Raw genomic sequence first — 22,104 nt, forward strand, 5'->3', positions numbered from 1 at the left:
AGGAAATTTTAATAAGTATTGTGTTTGTATGAATGTTTAATCTGTTAGCACAGTAGAAACTATATTAATCTCATTAACCAATACACTTATCATGACTAATATGACAAACAGGATGTTCTGCGTATGTTTCAGGGGGCCACTATTTTCAACAGTGACTAGTTACTTTGGATGCCTAAACTTTACAGCTTAAATAGTCCTGATTTTCAGAGGACAGGTGCTCAGCACTTTCTGAAAAGCAGGATCCTTTAAGGTATCTTAAGCTGAGAAGCTCAAAAATTGAGGCATCTAAAAAGTCACTAGTCACCTTCAAAAAATTTACCTTGTGTCTGCTTTTAGTCTCTGGGACCAGGTGCTGATACTCTGCAGAATATAACTCACACTCCACAATGGATGTTAAAGAGTTTATTTACCAAGCAGCTAATGAGCCCACAAGGAAGCCGTGTTAAAGTATTTAAAACCAAATCTCTCTATACTTTGTTACACTGTGTCTTCAAACTTCACAGTCCCATAACAATGTGGTTGAGAACATATACCATACCACACTGCAGGAAATGGCTCATTAATAAGGAAGTATTGTCAACTGTAAAGCTCGATTACATCAGAGACCACTTATTAGATGCCAAATTACAATAAATCAGGAGCAGTCCATTGGTGACAACAGCACTGGCACTAATTGTATGCAATATTCACATAATGTAATGTCAGTAAAGTATCAGATAACAAAGTTTTCCAGAAAAGCCTTAGACAACTGCACAGAACTATCAGTTCTATCAGATTGTGAAGTAGTATTGTCACAAATTTAGGTTAACAGAAGAAATCAAGAACTTTGGTACCTGACAGTATTACTGAACACAAGTTTACCTTAAAAAAAAAATTCATCACATAGTTTTGAATCAGTTCATATAGCCATGCAAAAGCCATTTCAAAAGAACAGAAAAAGAAGATACCTGTATCTTTCCTCCTGCAATGTCTGAGAAATAAAACCATAGTCTCTTTGAAACTGTGCTTTTAAATTCTGTATGTCATCAGCTAATTGGGACTGTGTCTCCTTTATTTCTCTCAGTTCCTCCAAGATCATGGAAAGCTTTGCTTGGCTGTCCAGAGCGTTTGTCCCTCCAGGCCCAAAGGAATGGTTCCCATTACTATCTGCAGAGCCAGATGTCCCACTTGAGCACTCATCATCACTAACATATTTTGGTTTAGCAACAATAGTAGCACTGCCACCATAGGCCCTGGAACTAGTTTCTGGCCGAAATTCATCCAGGGTATTTTTCAGGTGAGAAATGTTGTCAGCACTACCAAATTTATTTCGGATCAAGTTTGCAAACTCTCTCGACTTGCTGAAAACAAACACTGGTGGTGTCAAGGAGACACCTGGCACACCCGATTTGCTGCTCTCAGCACCTTGGCCACTGATACGAGATTTGCCATGGACATCTTTTAAAGGGGGATGGATATCCTTCAAGTTATCTTTCGAAATATCTTTGGAACTTTTGGAAGATCCATTTTGTTCAATGTCTTTGAGCTTTCGGTGATACTGTTCCAATTTCTTCTGTAGTTGGGCAATGGAGTGGGCAGATTTCTGGTTCTTCTTCTCAAAGACTTGTTTAATTCGTCCAGCCTGCTGCTTGTCCGCACTGTTCACCAGTTTTAAATATTCAGCCACATTTCCATCACGGGCTGTTTGTTCAATTTTGATCTGTTCTGTAACTTTCAAAATTTTTTGTTTCAGGCTATCTGCATTAAGTTTGACTTTGTGAAATTCTAAGATCCCATCAGGTACATCAAAGTTGAGGTTGGTGTCTGAACCCCCACGGCGAATGTTAAGTGGCAAGCTCAGAGTATTCATGTCATGTCTTTCCACCTGAAAAGAGATTAAAATTCAAATTGAAGACAGCTGTTTCTATGTTATATTTCAATTCTACCCAAAACTGGATTTCCCATCAAACTATTTATATCAAATACTGGTCAGAAAGTAACTTACGAGTTCAATATGTGTTGAACATATTTTAAAGTATTTCTCACAAGTTATGTTAAATAATGTAGAAAGTGAAGACATGCTACTTATTCAGCCATGTACAATATGGGTATGAAAATACATGCTTGAGTTGACAAATGACAACCAAGTAGCTTGTCTTTTGCTTAAAAAAGTAAAAGTAATACGAAGAATCAAAACTAGAACATTATAGGTAAAGCCAGGTTTGGGGGGGGGGGGGGGGGAGAGGGGTTGTTTTTTTTAAACACAAAAATGCTTTACTAGCATCAGGAAACATTCCCTGTAGATTTTCTATTATCAAAAGATTTATATCGTTCATGAATGGTAAACATCCCACTGTAGCTGGATGGACATGTATTAGTGGTCAAGTTCTCTCTTTCTATATCTCTCCCTCTACTATCCAATATGCTTTACTGAGCTAAAGCCCAGTTATGGACCCAACTGATCAAACAAACAGATGTTCTTACTCATCTAGACAAAGGTGTCTTGCAATTTACAGTAAGCTTTAGTGACAGCATGAGCCCCAATTTACAGTCAGATCCAATAGCATCCATTAGCTTTCAGTGTAGCGATCACAGAGAGAACTGGACACCCATTTGACTTTTCAAGTTTGTTGAAGGTGTCCAACGACTGGTTTGTTTCCGCTAAGTTGATTATATTTTAATATCAGCCTGGCAGTGTGTGATTTAAATGCCCACAACTCTCAAGAAGAGTGTCTGAAGTATTGGACTCCTATGATTGCGTTCAATTGTAATCGCTTAGATGTTTTGCACATTGAACTTGGTAAGTATTCTCCCGAAGTGTAATAAAGTAGATGAATAGTGATTAAGCCACTTGATGATGATAATTGGCCAGAGCACTAAAGCTTGATTAATAATCTAGATAGCATATCAAAACAGCCTCAGTTTCCAAAGTACTAAAATATTTTCTCATATAAAATTACTGTGGAGTAGTGAAGTAGAATTTATCTAAGGAGAAAGTTTTCATATATCTGATCACTATCACACCAAAATATCCCCGGTCATGTAAGTGGGGGCACTTTGTTGAATCAGCCATAGCATCCAATTGATAGAGATTGCTTTTTTCAAAATATATTAGCCATAATGGATTTCCCATGCATCACAAAGTCTTCATAAAAAAAAAGTTGTGTGCTGAAAAATACAGCCAGTCTTCAGCTAGCTTTGGAGAGAAAAAACTCCAGTCCAAATAAGTTATAAAGGCATTAGTACTGACTCAAAACAGTCCCAGTAATAGGTAGTAAATCTTGGACAACGCTTTCACCACCACCACCACCACCCCGTCCCCCAAGTCCTCACATTGTATTTTGTTCTGAATGTCATGCCTTGGGTATTTTTCTACATAGCACCATAAACCACACAGAGTTTGGCAAGCATTTAATTAATTCACCGCTGTGATAAACAAGCATTCAGCTTTTTAAAAGCTGAATAGTTAAAATAAATGCATTTTATCACTAAAAATAGCGTGTAGAGGAAGAACTAGAATGATGCCAGGGGTTACTTGCAGTACATTGACCTTTTCATCTCTGAAGAGCTGGGCTTTAGTCTTGGCAGTTTAGACCATCAATGAAAGTGAGTTTAGTAGTTTCATCCTAGTTCCTCACTGCACTTATTGCACAAGTTGCCCCATGACAATAGAACTGATGAAAGAACACTAAGCCTTGCATAGTCAATTCTCCTCATGTATGAAATGTATTTCATCCATACAGAAGGGCATTTTGTTGAGCATTCAATGGCAAAACTGCTTTTAGACAAATCTCATGCATGGTTAGGGCTTTTTACTTATGCCTTTCTTGCATTTTGCCACTATAGGAATATGAATGGATGATGCAAGAATCAATTATTCAAGGTCCTGTGTAAGAAACATGGAATACAAATGCCTATTAATAAAAAATAAAATTAGTTTGGGACATAGCACAGAAAGGGTTTGGCTACTTCATGTAGTGTGAACAGAACCTAACTACTGTATGCCTTTTTAGACTTGCAAGCATTGTCTACTACAAAGGGAGGGGAGGGCTGGGCTAGCTCAGTGGTTTGAGCATTGGCCTGCTAAACCCAGGGTTGGGAGTTCAATCCCTGAGGGGGCCATTTAGGGATCTGGGGCAAAAATCTGTCTGGGGATTAGTCCTCCTTTGAGCAGCAGAGTGGACTAGATAACCTCCTGAGGTCTCTTCCAACCCTGATATTCTATGAATTGATGGAGTATAAAAAGCAGCTAGTGCAACACTGATGCTTCTTATGTTTTGGGCCAAGCAGTCTGTGCAGAGAGCACAGTTCTGATATTGATTATTTCTTGTTAAAAATATTGGTTACTGTTGATGTCCCAGGGAGACTGGCCCCTTTAAGTGGAATCAGGGTCCAGTCTGCTTGTGACTGCCTTCTGCAGGACCACCAAGGTTAAATGACTGCCCCAGATGACTACTTAAAGGTTAATTGGTGAATGACAGCCAGACCTAATAAAAAGGTTATCTGAGTTTAGTTAGGGTAAGTACTCCCAAAGAAACGGGAAGCTTCTGAGGAAAGAAGCTATCAGGAGAGCTCACCAGAGCAGAGAGTCTAGAAGGTATACTCCTGGAGACAGGAGATTCTTAAAAGGAGAGCTACAGTTGACAGGCATCCAAGGTGGCCTGGTCTCAGCAAAAGGATCTCCCAAACCATTGTAGGAAGCCCAGCCTGCCAGGAACAACGTGCTGCCTTGGAGAAGAGCTGCAGCTGACTGGTCTCCATGGAGTTGAACCCAGAGGAGGACCTTACCCAGGTAAAGGCAAGAGATCTAACTCCAGAGAAAGGGACCTAAGTCAAGAGAACCCTGGTGGTAATGGGCCTAGGGTTATGCTTATAAGAAGCACACAGGATCTTTTTCAGGGAAAAAGGCATTACGCCACATTTATGGAGAATACAGCAGTTAGCATATGCTTTTCAGTTTTACACACACACACACACACACACACACACACACACACACACAGTCCTGCCAGTTGATGTTTATAGTTACCAGTCCAGAATCTGGATCAATCTAGTGGCCAGCCAGATTGGTCGCAGAGGGGAGCCGGGCTCTGTCGGTCACGATCTGATGCTCCTGGAATTGTGGCAAGATGAACCCAAAGTCCCATGGCCAAGCACCCTGTTCTTAGTCTTTTTTTCTCTGTCGAAGTCTATGGATTCTTCTGTTAATAAAGAGACCTTCCAAATAAAGAGACCTGAAGGTCTGCCTGAATGTTTATATCCCATGTGCAGGGAAATCAAGGGAGGCCTAACCCTCAGCGCCAGGCCTGACTACAAGCAGGTGCCCCAAGACAGTCTGCACTACTGGCAGTCTATTCAGGTTCTTATGCTAGTCCACTCACTGAGGTATCTGAGCACCTCAACAGTTTGCTCACATGAAAAAATATTGAGCAATATGCTCAATGAATCAAACAGGATTATTTACCCCCTTCTTGCTTGCATAGAACGCTAATAATAATTACATATGTGCATCAAGAGGAGAATCAGCTCTATTAAGCCAATCCCATTTCAGTATTAACTTAGATTCCACACACAGCGGTTTAATGTTCCATCTGAAAATGGTGATCAAAATACTACACTGTTAAGGTGGGTCACTGATGTACAAGATCTTATTTCCAGCAATACTTGTATTTCCAGAATGGTCTTAGACATTATATCGAACAGTAAAAATAATTACTTAGCTTTATATACCACTTTTCAAACAATAGCTAATAAATCTTCACAATACTTCTGTGACAGATAAGCATCTCCAATATTACATGTGCCAAAACTCAGGCACAGTGACATTAGATGACTTGCCCAAGGCCATACAGAGAGTCAGTGTCCGAATCAGGATTATAACTCAGGAGTTCATGTAGTCAGTCCACTAGCCCACATAAATGAATGTCTGATCAGAAGCATTTACTGTATCTGGCTAAATCAACAAAGGAGATGGCGGGAAGCCTAGTATAAAATATTAGCTTCCAGAAACAATGCAAATCACTTTTGAATAAACCTTGACACAAAGTTATCCTAAAATAAGTCCGTGAACCACACATACACACGCAAGTCAGACTTGTCACTGATGTTATCCAGCACAAACTGTACATTGCTTCCAGAAATGGGTGGTTCTGACTACAGTCTTTATAGTGTTTACTTCCTTTAGTACAAAAGTGTTCTAAAAATATTTTGCAATAATTGGATAGAAGCCTGAATCAGGTCTCTTCTCCCTCATGTCCCTTACTGCAAAGTACTGGAACAGCTAATGGTCACAAAGTTCAGTTCTTACCCATGCTATGTGCCTTCCCCTCCCTACCCAGTCAGGAAGGTATAAAGACAAATCAGGCAAATATGAAGTTCACATCAGCCAAAAAAGGTGTCAAGCAAGTCACCTTTGCAGGCAGTGGCAGCACCGGTTACCTTCATGCTAACCATGCAAGGAGCATATCGGGACCATCTGTGTCTTACATCAGTGAAGAAGAGCCCTTAAAAAAAAAAAAAATAAAATAAAAAGTCTACCTGGGGAGGTCTGAAAGGAGTGGAAATATACTGTCTTGACTAAAAGAAAAGCAGTAAATGGGAAACTGGGATAGAAGCTGTTGAGCAGCAGAGGAAGCAATCCTGAGACAGACCTGGCACTAGACCAGAATGAGGAATGCAAAGCATTAGCTAAGAGCCTGAAGGAATCTACTGTGCTTATGTGGTGTTAGACACACATCCCATTAACTCCCTGGAGGAGCGGAGGAGACTCAGACTCATGCAATGGCTGTTGATGGAAATGTTAGGCGTTTTTTGCAGGGTGAGGTGTAAGAGTGGGGGACAGAGGTGGGGGGGGGGGGGTAGAACAGTGCTATGTTGTGAAGGGAAGGACCACACACCATCCCCAAAAAGCCTAGTCGAGAGCTATTTGTACCATTTACACTGCTTAAGATAGCTTTAGTGATTTATAGTCCAGGAGCTGAGCAGCCAGGGACTTTCCTGCTGGGGAAGCCAGAGTTCAACAGCGCACTGGAGGGTGTCTACAAATGCCTGTTTAAAATGTGTAGAATAAATAAAAAGCAAACAAACAGCCCAGCAGGCCAGATCACAGCCTTTCAGGGGTGCTGGGACAATTTGTATAATTGGACCAAACTGCAAACCCTGTATATGATGGAAACCACTTCAAGCCAGGGTGCAGCAGCACCCCCAGTTCCAGCACCTTTGCAGCCTTTATGCACTCAGGCTACGTCTTCACTACCCACCTGAATCGGCGGGTAGAAATCAATCTCTCGGGGATCGAATTATCGCGTCTTGTTGGGACGCAACAATCGATCCCCGAATCGACGCTTGTACTCCACCAGCACAGGTAGGAGTAAGCGCCGTCGACAGGGGAGCCGCGGCGGTCGATTTGCCGCCATCCTCACAGCGGGGTAAGTCGGCTCAGATATGTCGAATTCAGCTACGCTATTCGCATAGCTGAATTTGCGTATCTTAAATCAATCCCCCCCCCGCCCCCCCCCAGTGAAGACGTAGCCGAAGAGACCTTTCCTGGACTACCCACGTGAGCCCTTCCTAGGCTGAAGTACAGTAATCCAGAGAGGACATTAGACCAGCTGTTCAGAACACTGAACCAGGTACAGGGCTAAGGACTTTAACACTGGCCAAACAATTAACATGCATATCCTCTGTCTAGTATAAATGCATTTTGGAGAAGTGGGGGTTGGGTAAGAGGCAACCTGATGTAAATAAAGTGTATTGTTTTTAGACATCTGCTTGTGCTTTGAAAAGTGGCTCCACAAAAATGGCAATGGGGAATTATTTGTGTTAAAGTAGTGCCTATATGTCGTCCAATCAGGTCGGGGTCCCACTGTATTAGGGATGTGGCAAAAAAACCAGTTGTCAAGGCTGTATCCCCACTTTGAACTTTAGGGTACAAATGTAGGGGCCTGCATGAAAACTTCTAAGCTTAACTACCAGCTTAGCTCTGGTCCGCTGCCACCATCCCAAGGCTAATTTCCTTCCCTGGATAGCCTTGAGAGACCTTCACCAATTCCCTGGTGAATACAGATCCAAACCCCTTGGATCTAAAACAAGGAGAAATTAACCATTCCCCTCCTTCCTCCCACCAACTCCTGGTGAATCAAGATCCAAACCCCTTGGATCTTAAACAAGGAAAAATCAATCAGGTTCTTAAAAAGAAGGTTTTTAATTAAAGAAAAAGGTAAAAATTATCTCTGTAAAATCAGTATGGAAATTAACCTTACAGGGTAATCAAACTTAAAGAGCTCAGAGGACTCCCCTCTAGTCTTAGGTTCAAAGTACAGCAAACAAAGATAAACACTCTAGTAAAAGGTACATTTACAAGTTGAGAAAACAAAGGAAAACTAACACGCCTTGCCTGGCTATTTACTTACAAGTCTGAAATAGGAGAGACTTGTTTAGAAAGATGTGGAGAACCTGGATTGATGTCTGGTCCCTCTCAGTCCCGAGAGCGAACACACAACCAAAACAAAGAACACAAACAAAAGCCTTCTCCCCCCCCCCCCCCCAAGATTTGAAAGTATCTTGTCCCCTTATTGGTCCTTTAGGTCAGATGCCAGCCAGGTTACCTGAGCTTCTTAACCCTTTACAGGGAAAAGGATTTTGGAGTCTCTGGCCAGGAGGGATTTTATAGTACTGTACACAGGACAGCTGTTACCCTTCCCTTTATAGTTATGACACCAGTCCATGCCTCAAATAGCATAGGTCTTTTCTTAAAATGATATTTTTAGAGGTGTGTGAAACAAAACACATGAAGAGAATGGAGAAACAGGGATGAGTGCATATACTTTCCATAGACTGACTGTGTGCACAGCCTAGAGGTAGTTTGGGGGGTTTCCCCTACTACTGGAAACAAAGCCAAAAAGTCAACGAGAGATCTCTATCAAATATGCTCAGTTCACAATTCCCTTCTCCTACTGTGTCTTTCAAGTCCTTTCTTCTTCCTGAAGTCTACTGGAGCAGTCTCTGATGTAGAAACCCTAAGCTAGCCCTTCAGGGTATGTCTACACTGCAAAAAACACCCACAGCAAAACAATTCAGAGCCCGGGTCTACAGACTGTGGCTCATACTATGACACTAAAAATAGCCATGTAGACATTCCCACTTGGGCTCTGATGCCAAAGGGGAGGTGGATTCATTTCAGAGCTCAAGCAGGACCATCTACCCAGCTATTTTTTTTGTCCATAATGCAAGTCCCTCAAATCTGAGTCTGTAGACTAGGGCTCTGAGACTTGCAGCTGCAGGTGTCTTTTTGCAGTGTAGACATACTCTCAGGGCATATCTACACTGTACTCCAAGCCCAGATCTGTGGGACACAAGCTGGTGGACTCGGTGTTTCCAAGCCCATGTTTAAGTATCCACACTGCATTGTAAGCCTAGGTTTAAAATTGCTGGACCAAAGTTTCACAGCCATGCAAACATTCTAGAATATACAGAGCAAAGGACAGCTCTACCTCATATAACCTTCTGATAGGTCCATAGCTTGAACTGTGGCCACACAGGAAAATGAGAGGGGTTGTCATAGGAGGCCCTGATGTATGGAACCTATTCCTCTTGATGTCATCTCACAGCCAGTCTATTGTTTTAATACAACATTACCGTTTGTGAGGCCGTAAGCAAGGACACATCAGGAAAGCTGAAGTTACGTTTCCAACATCAGTGTCACACACAGCCCTCGTTGAGCTCCCCCTCATTAGGCTACTGTGTTTGGATACCAACAAGTTAGATCTGTGTGGTCTTAAGCTTCCCTAGGTCTGAAGTAGGGTGCAGTGCTGTCTCTTTCCTTGGGTTCTGTGGCACACTTCCCGGGCATTGGCTCTGTCGGTTACCCTTTCATGGAAGTGGGATCCTGCAGGCCAGCTGCACTCGACCCCCACTCAGTTGCTTTAAACCCTTTCCCAGGGCTGCAACCTAGGAGGCACTCTGTGTTTACAGCTCACCTCTTTGGGGACATGCGATAAAAGAAGCAAACAGACAAGTTTTGTACCTGTGTGAATTTCCCTACCTGTTTTCTAACCATTCTGAAACATTCTTTGGGCTTAGGGTAGAGTCCTCTAAGGCAGTGGTTCTCAAATGTCATTGCACCACGACCCCCTTCTGACAACAAAAATTACTACAGGATCCTGGGGGGGGGGGGGGGCGGGGAAGCCCAAGCCCCACCGCCCCAGGGCAGGGAGCCAAAGCCAAAGTCCAAGGGCTTCAGCCCGAGGTGGGGGGGCCTGTAACCTGAGCCCTGCCATCCAGGGTTGAAGCCCTCTGGCTTTGCCCCCAGGTGGAGGGGCTTGGGCTTCGCCTTCAACCCTGGGCCCCAGCAAGTCTAACACCAACCCTGGCAACCTCATTAAAATGCGGTCATGATGCACTTTGGAGTCCCGACCCACAGTATGAGAACCCTTGCTCTAAGGAGTTCAGGATCCCAGTTCTTCACATGGCTTTCTCCTCCAAATGAGTGTCTCTTTCTTCCTCTCTCCTGTGCAGCCAGTTTCCTTCTGTTCTCTTTCCCAAGCTTCCGCTTATCCCCCTTCCATCCCCATAATCTCAGGCTTTATGAGAGTCATCCGGAGTTTGTAAATCCTACCAATAAAACCCAGCCTTTGTTCTCCTTCTGGGAAATTCCACTGCTCTAGATTCCTGGCCCCTACATAGAAGTTGGAAAAATTTGGTTTCCCCTAAGCTTCCGCCATCCCCTTGTCCTAAGATGCTCTCATTTGAATGGGAGCCATTCAGGTTAACGTATCTCCATTGTCATGCCTGTGTCACCAACCCCTGGAATTTCACTCTATCACGGAGGTAAAAAGACAGAGAAGGCAAACAAAGCCCTACATTCAAAATGGCGTTTGCAATCTGACCCAGATACACGTACAGAATCCCAACATCAAACAGAATTTATAAGCTGTACATAGATTCCCAAAATCATCACAATCAGTAAAGCCAATATATCTTTTTTTTAAATTACTCCATATAAGGAAATACAAAACACAGCACACCCAGAAGTTACATTACTATTGCTATTGGAACCACAATTTTTGAATTTGACACTCTCTTGTTAACACTGCATCAACTGCCCTTTATTTTATTTATTTTTTTGTGTGTGGCATGTAATAATAATACAACTCTTGTACAGGGATCTCACTGGACATGCTTAATGAAAAGTATACAGTTTCAAAGTACTTCTACCTATGAGGAACATAAGGGGTGCCTTTAGAAGAGTGTTTTGACTAGAAGTGTACACCTGTTACAATTTATCCAATAGGAGACCAGAAAGCAGCTGGCACAGACCCAGAGTTAGTGAAGTTTTGGGATGGTGATCCTTCCTATCTCACTTCAGACTAAGAGCTTATTTACACACAAACTATAAACCAAATAACTAAATCAGTTTTAATTCACATCTAAATTATTTTGTTGCAAATCTGCATGTAGACACACCCTCACTTTGGATTCAGAGCATCCACATGTGCTGGGCAATTAATTGCATCCTTTTATGAAGGACTGTGACTCTTGGTAACATGCTTGAAATAGTAGATGGCTTTGCAGCAATGGGATTCCCTAACTGCGGAGGGGCAATAGATGGTCCACTTATCCTAATTTTGGTGCCGGATCATCTATGGTATTGCAGGTGCTTGTGGATCACCGTGGCTGTTTCACTGACATCAACACAGAGTGGTGCAGGAAGGTGCATGACACACGCAGCTTCAGGAACACAGGCCTATACAGAAAGCTCCAAGCAGGGACTTTCTTTCCAGACCAGAAGATTCCAATGGGGAATGTCAAAATTCCCATAGTGATCTTGGGAGACCCAGTGTACCCCTTACTCCCATGAAGCCTTACATGGGAAACCTGGACAGTCGCAAGGAGCACTTCAGTAACAGGCTGAGCAGGTGCAGAATGACTGTGCCTTTGACAGAATAAAAGCATGCTGGTGTTGCCTTTATGGCAGGTTAGACCTAAATGAGGAAAACATTCCCATGGTCATAGCAGCCTGCTATGTGCTCCATAATATTTGTGATGCTAAGGGGGAAAAGTTTCCCCTGGGGTGGAACACGGAGGCAGATTGCCAGTCTGCTGAATTTGAGCAGTCAGATACCAGGGCTATCAGAGGGGCACAATGGGGGGGCTTATTCAAATCAGGGAGGCTTTGAGGCAACATTTTGACAATGAGCTCCAATAATGTGTCTTTCTAGACAGCAGTCTGCCATGCTTTGCTAACATGCCACCTTGCATGAAAATTTTGATGACTCCTGACCGTGATTTGTACTTGGCGAATGATCAGATTGCCACGGTGTATTAATTCCAGCAGCAACCACGTGTGGAGGAGACAAATAAAGATCAGTTATCTTTCAGAGAGTATGTTTTTATTAAATACCAATTAACAAAGCACACAAAAGGCTTGGTGGGAAGGGAGATCACAGTACAGGGCAGCATAGGCTCTTATAGTTGTGTGTAAGTCCAGTTATCTTTCTGGAAGCTGTCCGAAGCGGCGGAGTGAATGGAGTACTGAGACGGGCCTAGAAGTTGCAAGGAATGTGTGGGAGGAGATTGGGGAGGGTATGGAAAGCAGTTCTATATTGGGTGGGGTGGGGGGGCTGAGCATACATGAATTCTGCCTTCTGTGTGATTAGGGACTTCAAAACATCTCTGTTTGCTCCTCCATCACTTTTATCATCTGCTCCTGGACATAAGTGCTGACTCCATGGGTGCTCTGGTGCTGGAGCACCCATGGGGAAAAATTAGTGTGTGCTCCACACCCACTGACAGCCAAGCTCCCCTCACCCCCCGCCCCACCTCCTCCTCCCATGAGCACACCGCATCCCTGTTCCTCCACCTACCTTCCAGCGTTTCCTGCCTGGCCACCACCAAGCAGCTGTTTGGCAGCATTAGCACGCTCTGGGAGGGAGGGGGAGGAGCGGGAACGTAGTATGCTCAGGGGAGGAGGCAGGGATTTGGGGAAGGAGTTGGAATGGGGCGGAGTCGGGACATTGGGGCAGGGTTAAGCACCCCCAGGAAAGAGGGGAAGTCGGCGCCTGTGAACCCGGACCATTAAAATTCACTCCTGGCTCTCCTTTCTACCCTGCCTTCTATTTTATAATTTTCTTTTAAAGTCTCTCTCCATGCCATGTGTTCTTGTTTTTCGGCCTCTGAGGATTAGAGCACCTCTCAAAACATCTTCTCCTTACTCCTCCTTGGTCACGGAAGTGCTCTGCCGGTGTGTGTGGGGGCCCCCTGCAAGCCACATCTGCAGAAGCACAAGAAACAGTAAACAGAAGCATGATTGCTAGTTCACACACAGCATCGAATCACTATAGTAAAATACACCTTTTTTAAAATACAAATTAGTTTCTCACTGTTCCATGGCAAGCACACAGCTCAGCGAACATCCTAAATATGGTGAGTTCAGCCCGCAGGTGGAGAGGTGGGGCTCAAGATCTCAGTGGTTTTTTAAGGGGATCAGTACAAGAGTGTGAGAGAGAAAGTGTGTGTGCGTGTGCCTCATTGAAGCAGTTAGCTTATGTCTGAGGGTAAGCAAGAATGCATCTCCTGCATGCATGAGACTTCAGACTGGGTCCCTTTGCTGCTCGTGTGTGTTCAGGGACCAAAGCAGCACAAGTGATTGCTGAGTGGCGCGGGAAAGTTTCTTACAATGGGGGAAGGAACAAAGCAGTTCTGCCAAAGAACCTTTGGCAAAGAATTGGTGAGTACCTCCAGGAAAGTTTCCTAGAGACCTCTGTGGAGGATTCCTGTGAAATCTTGGTGTGCATTAACAACACACGGTTATGCAGCACTTTTTAGCTGTACAGGGGAATGTGGAGCACACGCAAACACAGCTAGTCTTGTACATTTCTATCCCTTCACCCACTTCTACAATATACAGAGCAAAGGACAGCTCTACCTCATATAACCAAGCAGCATCAACTCAAAAAGATCACTTACCAGAGCTCTCCTCTCCTGCATCATGCGCGCCAGAGACAGACAGCTAGGACTGGCTAGATCCCTCCGGACTGGAAAAAAAATCCTGACTCGCCACGCCACCAGACAACTCTGCCATGTGCTCCACATCGTCCTCCAATTTGACCTCCTCAGGGTTGAGTCCTTTGTCTCCAGTCCCGCCGAAGCATCCATGGAAGTCTTGGCGGTGAGGTCGCTGCTAAGGATGGCATCCAGCTCCTTGCAGAAGTGACAGGTCTTCGGAGCAGCACCAGAGCAACGGTTTGATTCCCTTGCGTTCTGGTACACCTGCCTCAGCTCTTTTATTTTCGCACTGTACTGATGTGTGTTCCATTTGTAGCCCTTTTCCAACATGTCACAAGAAATCTGACTAAAGGTATCGAAGTTCCTACGGCTGGAGCACAGCTGGGACTGCACAGTCTCCTCTCCCCACAGTGCCAGCAGAGCCAAGAACTCAGGTGTGCTCCAAGCGGGAGACTGTTTGCCACCATGGTCAGCTGGGAAGATGCAATGTGAGCTGTCCATGCCGAGCAAACAGGATGTGGAATTTCAAAAATTCCCGGGCCTTTAAAGGAGGAGGAGCCTGTGTGCTTGGGTGCAGGGCAGCGGAGTTTGAATCACTGACCAAAGCGGTCAGGATGGGCGTTGTGGAACATCTGCCGGAGGCCATTTACAGCAACACAGCCAAGTGTTTACACTGACACTTTGTCAATATAACTTTGCCGCAGAAAGCTCTATGCCTCTCGTCGAGGTGGATTTATTTTGTCAGCAAAGCAGGAGAGTTTTGTTGGTGGAAGGAACATTGTAGTGTCTACACCACCACCCTTTTCGCGAAGAAAGCTGACTTGTCGACAAAACTCTGTAGTGTAGATAAGGCTTCAATGCGTGGGTGTGCTCTGAGAGTTGTTACAAGACATTTTGTATCCCTTTTTCTAAATCGATTATCTTGCACATTTCTTATTACTTGTGAGAAACACTTCCCCACTGGGAGGGAGGGGGAAAAGTTGACCAGCGGGGCTGCCAGCGAGCGGGCGGGAGGGGAGCTTGGCTGCCGGTGGATGCAAAGCACCTGCTAATTTAGCATCCAGAGTCAGCACCTATGTCCACCTGCCTTCCTCACTGCCCCCATTCTCTGGTTTGTAGGGCCTTTCCCCACTCTGATTCATCACCCTCTACTTACACAAATACTTCCCTATTCCATGTAGATAAGTTACTGAAAAATCATGAAATGTTCCTGTTCTGCACTATAGCCAACTTTTGTGATTTTATTGCCAGGCTTGTGCTATTTGATGTTGTTCTTTAAGCCCCAACTCTCTGCCACAGGGCCTTTAAAGTTTCATTCCTACTGTGGAGTCCAAAAGTGTTACCATTTAGAGATTTTAAAATCACTTTAAAACTGGATAGAATCACCATGTCTGGTTTGCATGAATTGTTTCTTTGATGCTGCTGCAAGGCTTCATTTATAAACAACAGAACAATGATTCCATCAAGCAGATTTTGATTTGTTTTAATTCTGCAGCAGCACATCCTGAATACAAACAATTGCATCTTGTTCCGCACATGAACTGAGTCATTTGCTTATCCTCTCCTTCACTCCCTTCTCCTCACACTGGATCAACAAAGGAAGCTCAAAAAATACAAGTGTCTGCTCTCAAAAGAATTGCAGATATATACAGTTCATTAAACAGGTGCAAACAGTTTCATATCCTACATAATATACTGAATTGTCCAAGTGATAATAAAAATTTGCAAAAGCTACATGGCAGGTAGAATAGCTAACAATTAGTGAGTTGGCAAATGTCAATTTTCAGTGCTATGCAAAACATTGTAATTGTTCCAGGGCTAGCTGCAATTCTCCCTCCCTTGCCACCTCCCTCCCCCAATATGTCAGGCTTCATGCCTTTACCTTTCCTCAGGTAAAAACATGCAATTCTCCCACTCTTAGGGTACGTCCAGACTAGTAATCAATCTATTGGGGATCAATATATTGCGTCTCGTCTAGACGTGCTATATCGATCCCCAAATGTGCACCTGTTGACTCCAGAACTCCACCAGGGCAAGCGGCGGTAGCGGAGTCGACGGGGGAGTCACGGCCGTTGATCCCGCGTCGTGGGAGACCCGAGGTAAGTCAAAATAAGATACGTCGACTTCAGCTACACTATTCCCATAGCTGAAGTTGCGTATCATACATCGACCCGCCCTCTCCCCCGCCTCCCCCCAGAGTAGACCAGCCCTTAGGGTAGGTCTACTCTGCAAACAGTGGTGTGCAAGAGTCACTTTTCATCCAGCCAGTAGGCCTTGTCTTCTCAGTTTCCTGGGCTTTTGGTTAGGCTGCCCAAAATCACTTTGGTCAACTCTAACAGGAGGCTGAGAGTCAGTCTCCTCTGGGACAACTGCTGTTCCATGATCTTGTCAAGTGTTCTTGGAGCATCTTATCTCCAGTCATTGATTTCCCTCTTGTTTGTTTCCCCAACAGTCCTGTTGGCTTAGCCCAGCAGAGTCCTATAGTAAACATCCCAATATTTATCCCCATATACTCAAAGTAAACACTCCAATAACCAGCTCACAGAATATTCTGAAGTTATTATAAAGCTCCATATTCACCACAAATTGTACTTCAGAATTAAATACAATATGTTCTTTCAGGGACTAGATTTGTGTATATTTAACTGACAGAGCAAATAAGGCATGCTGGTGTGTTTTAATGGTCCCATCATACTGTGCAGCAACACAAGAGCTTCAGCTTAGTAAAAAAGATAGTCACTAGTCTAAAAGTGTAAAAAATATATGCAAGTCCAAAAAATGAGTATGCATATCCCATATAATTATAAAATGTATGCAAGCTTATCTTACTAGTACTGTAGGCAGTCCTAAATAACTTCATTAGATTAAAAATCCATGCACAGTGTACCTAGAAGTAGCAATAAACCCAGCACAACCCACAGAAAACAGCTACTTTTCAAGGCAGCACTGGATCAAGTCAGGTCACAAAAATATGTGCACTCTGTAAAGTGTTATACCCTGTCCTTTCATTCTACTGGATCATCACAATCCACTGAGAACAGCAAACTGGTGCTGCACTAGCAGCCTGGGCCCTGAGTCAGCTGTGTACAATTATAATGAGAGCTATAAAGCAGCTCAGATTCTGCCAAAACGCTTTCAAGAACCCAAATCATCAGCTGCTGGTTAGTAGCACCTAGTCTGATGCTAGCACATAACTTTATAGTAACATTAAAATGCTCAAAATATTAAGACACACCCCTACGTTACAACACACACAAATGCCATAAAGACTATGGGCTTGGACTAAACTATTTGACTACCCCTCACACACACCATGCATGGCTACCTGCGCCTTCGGTCCAGGTATGCAGGAGAAAGTGGGCCCTGTGCACATAAGAGTAAGTGGGCAGGAAGGGATCGGAAGAGGGCAAAGCCTTGGCTCTGCCAGCACAGGGAATGTCAGAAATTGTTTCCGATATAGGGAAGCAGCAAATTACTATTTGCTTCCCTGAGGCAAAGAAGATGGTGGGAGGTAATTGAGCCTCAAAGAGATGTCTCTGAGGCACAAAATTTCCCAGGGCTACTATTGGGGTGGTGAAGGCAGTGCCTAAAGACATAATCTTGCTCACTGTTAAAAGCATGTTAAGGTTACATAGTTAAAGTACTCCCCCCGCACACACACCAAGTGCCCCTGTAATTTGAGCACTGTTCAAAAGTGGGGAAACAACAATGTTCTCCCCAGGGCCATCCTTAGGCATACGCAGCTGCGTAGGGCACCCGAAAATTTGGGGCATCACCAGGACAGCAGGTAAGAGTGGGTCGTCTCCCGCACACAGTTTCTCATTCAGCTGCTGAGTATAATTTATAAACTATTTAAACAAATATGTTGTGCAGACAATCAACTGTTGACAAAAATTATAAAAGTATAATCAAACTTGACAACACTATCATAAGTGTGACATTTACATTTTTTCCTGGTTGAGAAAAATAGTGTTCATGGTGTCTCATGTTTTCAGCACCATGAATTGAAAATGGCGTCCGCCCACTATGAAACAGAGGAAACATCTGTGACCTTGGAACATGGAAATAAGTCGAGGCCGGAGTACCAGTCTCCTGGATTCAGGGAGGGGATGATGGCGGCCAGGGAGACCATGCGGAATTTCAACTTTCTGAGAGACTTGTTGAGGCAATGCAGGTCCAGAATTAGGGATTAGGAAGGGTGCGCTTTGCACCAAGTCTTGGTGGGACGGCTCAGAAGCCGGACGAAGGGGAGCCTCCAGGAGGAGAGCCCGCAAATGAATATCCCACTCTCTGAGTCCTTGGTCAAAAATGTTTACAAATACAACACTTACCCTTCACATGTGATTCCCCCAAACACTTGAGGCAGCTGCTGTGGGGGTCATTTTCAGGCATAGACCTGTTACAGTCTGCACAGGGCTTAAACCCCAGAGACCGGGGCATGCCCCGCCTGGGGTGAAGTCCCCGCTGGGACTCTACCTCCTAACTACACTTAACTCTAACTACTATAAACAACTATTTACAAGGCCCTAAGGCTTGAAGTCAGAGAGACGAAACCGCTAACCCTTGCTATGCAAGGAAGGGCGCTTTGACTAACACCACGGGCAGTAAGAAGGAACTGAGTGGGCGTGGGGCCGGCCGTGCCTGATATACCAATGCATGAGCACGGCACTCAAGGGGGAGCCACAGCCAACCCTACGGATACCGCTAAGGCAAAAACCTCCAACGACCATGCACGTGGGCGCGTGCACACCTAGAATGGAATCGACATGAGCAAGCTCTCAAAGAAGAAACAATGTTTTTAACATTGCATTTGAAACTAATTTACACTGACCTTACAATTACACTGACTGTATCCTATGTCAAATTTAAAAACAGAAGAAAAGAAAGCCAGAAACTAGCTAGAGTCAAGAGACTTGTCTTTGTCTGGATGCAAAATAGTATAGTCTAATGTCATGGCGATGATTGTCATATTTAAATATCTTCCTCATTTCATTGTTATTGTAGTTATTTTAAAGTCAATTTAAAAAACCCTGCATTAATTGATTGTGTGTTACTGTGTTTAATTGTAATACAAAAACAATCAATGACTGTTTATTCTTTTGAATTGCAGAGGGCATGGCTTTGGGTGTGTAATGAAGAGGACATATTTCTGGTCTCCTCTTTCTTCCCACACCACACCTCATACACAGAAGTAAGTAGGCTCAGTCCTTGAGCTACTGAGTTTTAAGATATTTTTTTGATCCCCCGCCTTCAGATAAAGGAATGCCTTTATATGAAGAAGAGAGTCATTTTCAATCTCCTTATTAACATTACTTCCACTAAATTATCTGGGACAAAACCTAGTTCCATTGAAATAAATGGCAAAACTCTCCCTGACTTCAAAGAGACCAAGATGTATCCTTTTGCCTCCTGCAGAACAAAATCAGCATTTTCTTGCTTACATTTCTCTAACTGGAAACATCTTATGTGCTTCTTTTACTAATTTAAGATCAAAATAAAAATATCAGAGTACAAAGCTAGACTTTCCTCTCAAGACAATCAGTTTTCCTTAAGTGTCTCTCCTCCAGAAGAAAACAGGTAACTTTTGTTACCAAAGTTAATATAGATGACATATTTACAAAATAAAAATACTAACCAAAACTGAAAATATTTAAAGAAATACTGAAAGACAACCTTGTACAGCAATGAAATAGGTTTTCCATTGTGGTAACTTCCTGAACTAATTTGGTGTCACAGTCAAGAATAACTTACAGTTAGGATTCCTAACAATAAAATCTTTATTCTTTATAACAACTAGGCAGGGGTCCTCAGCCTTTCTTTCTGAGCATCTCCTTCCCCACCCCCCCAACATGCTATAAAACTCCACGGCCCATCTGTGCCACAACTATTTTTCTATATTTAAAAGCCATGGCCAGCGAGTAGCCAGAGAGGAGCAAGCAGGGTAATTACCCGTGGCCCCGTGGCACAGGGAGCCCCACGAAGCTAAGTTGCTCAAGTTTTGGCTTCGGCCCTGGGTGGCAGGGCTTCAGCTTTCTGCCTTCTGTCCTGGACCCCAGAGAGTCTAATGTCAACCCTGCTTGGCTGGCCCCCTGAAACCTGATTGTGGCCCCCCAAAGGGCCTCAGACCCCTGGTTGAGAACTGCTGAACTAGGGCAGTTCTCCGAATTGTGAAGGAAGTACCCTAATGCGTATGCAAAACACTCCTATAACTGTGTAATGCAGTCTGCGCTGGAGAAAATAAAATAAATACATCAATATTTAACTTTATTAAATAAAGCCAGACTCTCAATAAATGAATACATAAATAACAAATTGCAACTTCCTGCTGAAGTAGCCAACTGTGTTTTCTAGTGAATCTGGGGTTTGTGTGAGGCTTTCAAATATCAACCTATCAATTCAAAATAGTTCTACACCAAATATGAGTTCACAAAGAAAATGACAAAACGTTATGCTGAAAAAACAACACTTTAAAGTTGACTCTGCAGCAGTTTATGTAAAAAAAAAAAACGTGTTTGGGGGTTTTGTTTTGTTTTTTAAGCGAAAGAGTTTGAGTTTTTGTTCCTGCTGGTACTAATTTCTGTGAAAAGCATATTAAATACAGGAAAATTAATTTTAATGCCTGTTTTTGTCCCCTTATGGTGTTCTAAAATGTACAGACAGATGTTAGAATGACTTTAGGAGACAACCAAGTTGAGAGCCTCTGACAAAGAAAAGGAATCCTGATTGGTTTTTTATCAGAGTATGACTTCGTTTCCTACAGTCCTCATTTTCCAAAGATTAAATATATTTCATATGGTTGCTGATAATATTTTATCATATATATATTCTTTATTAATAATGCATTTTGCTAGCTGTTTTTAAATTAATATTAATAAACCAAATCCTTTGGGCAGCATCCAATTAAGCCCAGTACAGAAAGTTTATCACTGAAAATGCTATGCCTTGCAATGTGGCATTTCATCTGTAATGATGCATGACTAAAACTGTTGGAATCCATCCCCTCTTCCCCTCCCTGTTTTCACCATAAAACACAGCCCATCTCTTATTTTATCAGTAGATTGCCATCAGTTTGACTCTGTTCTTATTAATCTGTATTAAAACAAAATATTGAATACCTACACATCTACTAACATAACCTTCACCACTGCATTAGTGCACTAAATTCCATTTCACAAACTACAAATCAATAAGATATATTCATTTTAATTAGAGACTAAAAATACAGGAGACTTGTCCAGCTGAAAAGTCAAAATGATACACCCAGTTAGTGAAAATTAAAAATTCCACAGTTAAATGATCTAATCCATGAAACAAGACAATTCCACAATTCGTGGGATTTATTAGATAGAGTTTAAAAAGCAAAAATCAATTATAAAATGGTCTGGATTATAGAAAAGGTTCAAGTAATTTTGTATTGACATGGATATAATTTTATGACAGCATTCATTTTATTTAAATTTCAGGGATTAAAAAAAAACATTGGCTGAACAACAGCCTCTAATTAAATTTCAGGAAAATTTTTAAAATGTAGATTCACAGCCACTATTAAAATGTAGTTCAAAAACCTCTGAAGTGTTTCAAAACAAGCTGAAGTAGTAATTTTGCATCACTCATGCGGTACTACATACCCCTACTAGCAAATCAAGGGAGACTTTTCCTTATATGGAGGTTTGCGAGCTGAAAGTTATCCATCTATAATGTTTGGCTAGGATTAAAATGTCAGGGGTGGAATGAACTTCCGCAGGAACTAAGGACCATCACAAAACTTCACCACCTTCTGCTCCAAGTACAAGCTGCCTTTTGTTTGACTTTTCTTTCTCTAACAAAACACAGACATTAAACAAAACAAATCCACCCTACAGAAGCTAGCAAAACCAAACACTGCCAAAAAAAAAAAAAAAAAAAAAAAAAAAGTCACCAACCCCTCAATCCCCACAAAAAAACCCCAAACAACAGAAAAAAATTCCTACCAAAATACACCACCACCCTGTATACACAATTCTCCCCCTTGGGAGCGGATCAGAGCGCGAACAAACCACATGTGAGATATTAGTCATGCTGCTAAATCCACTACTAGAAGGTGCTCAGAATCTACAGCAGGGGTCGGCAACCTTTCAGAAG

The 22,104-nt window shown here is 43.0% G+C and overlaps 1 protein-coding gene across 4 annotated transcripts in view; it reads right to left on the reverse strand.

Moving 5' to 3' along the window:
- TMCC3 (transmembrane and coiled-coil domain family 3) overlaps window positions 1–22,104 on the reverse strand; it is a 216,139-nt gene that overhangs the window by 4,412 nt on the left and 189,623 nt on the right. For all 4 annotated transcript variants that reach the window (XM_005306484.5, XM_065576430.1, XM_005306483.5 and 1 more), the window contains exon 2: window positions 948–1,864. In XM_005306484.5, coding sequence (XP_005306541.1) covers window positions 948–1,864 — 917 coding nt within the window. The remainder of the gene's footprint in view (window positions 1–947; window positions 1,865–22,104) is intronic.

Source organism: Chrysemys picta, chromosome 1 (assembly GCF_011386835.1).
Source record: "Chrysemys picta bellii isolate R12L10 chromosome 1, ASM1138683v2, whole genome shotgun sequence".
Taxonomy (NCBI): domain Eukaryota; kingdom Metazoa; phylum Chordata; order Testudines; family Emydidae; genus Chrysemys; species Chrysemys picta.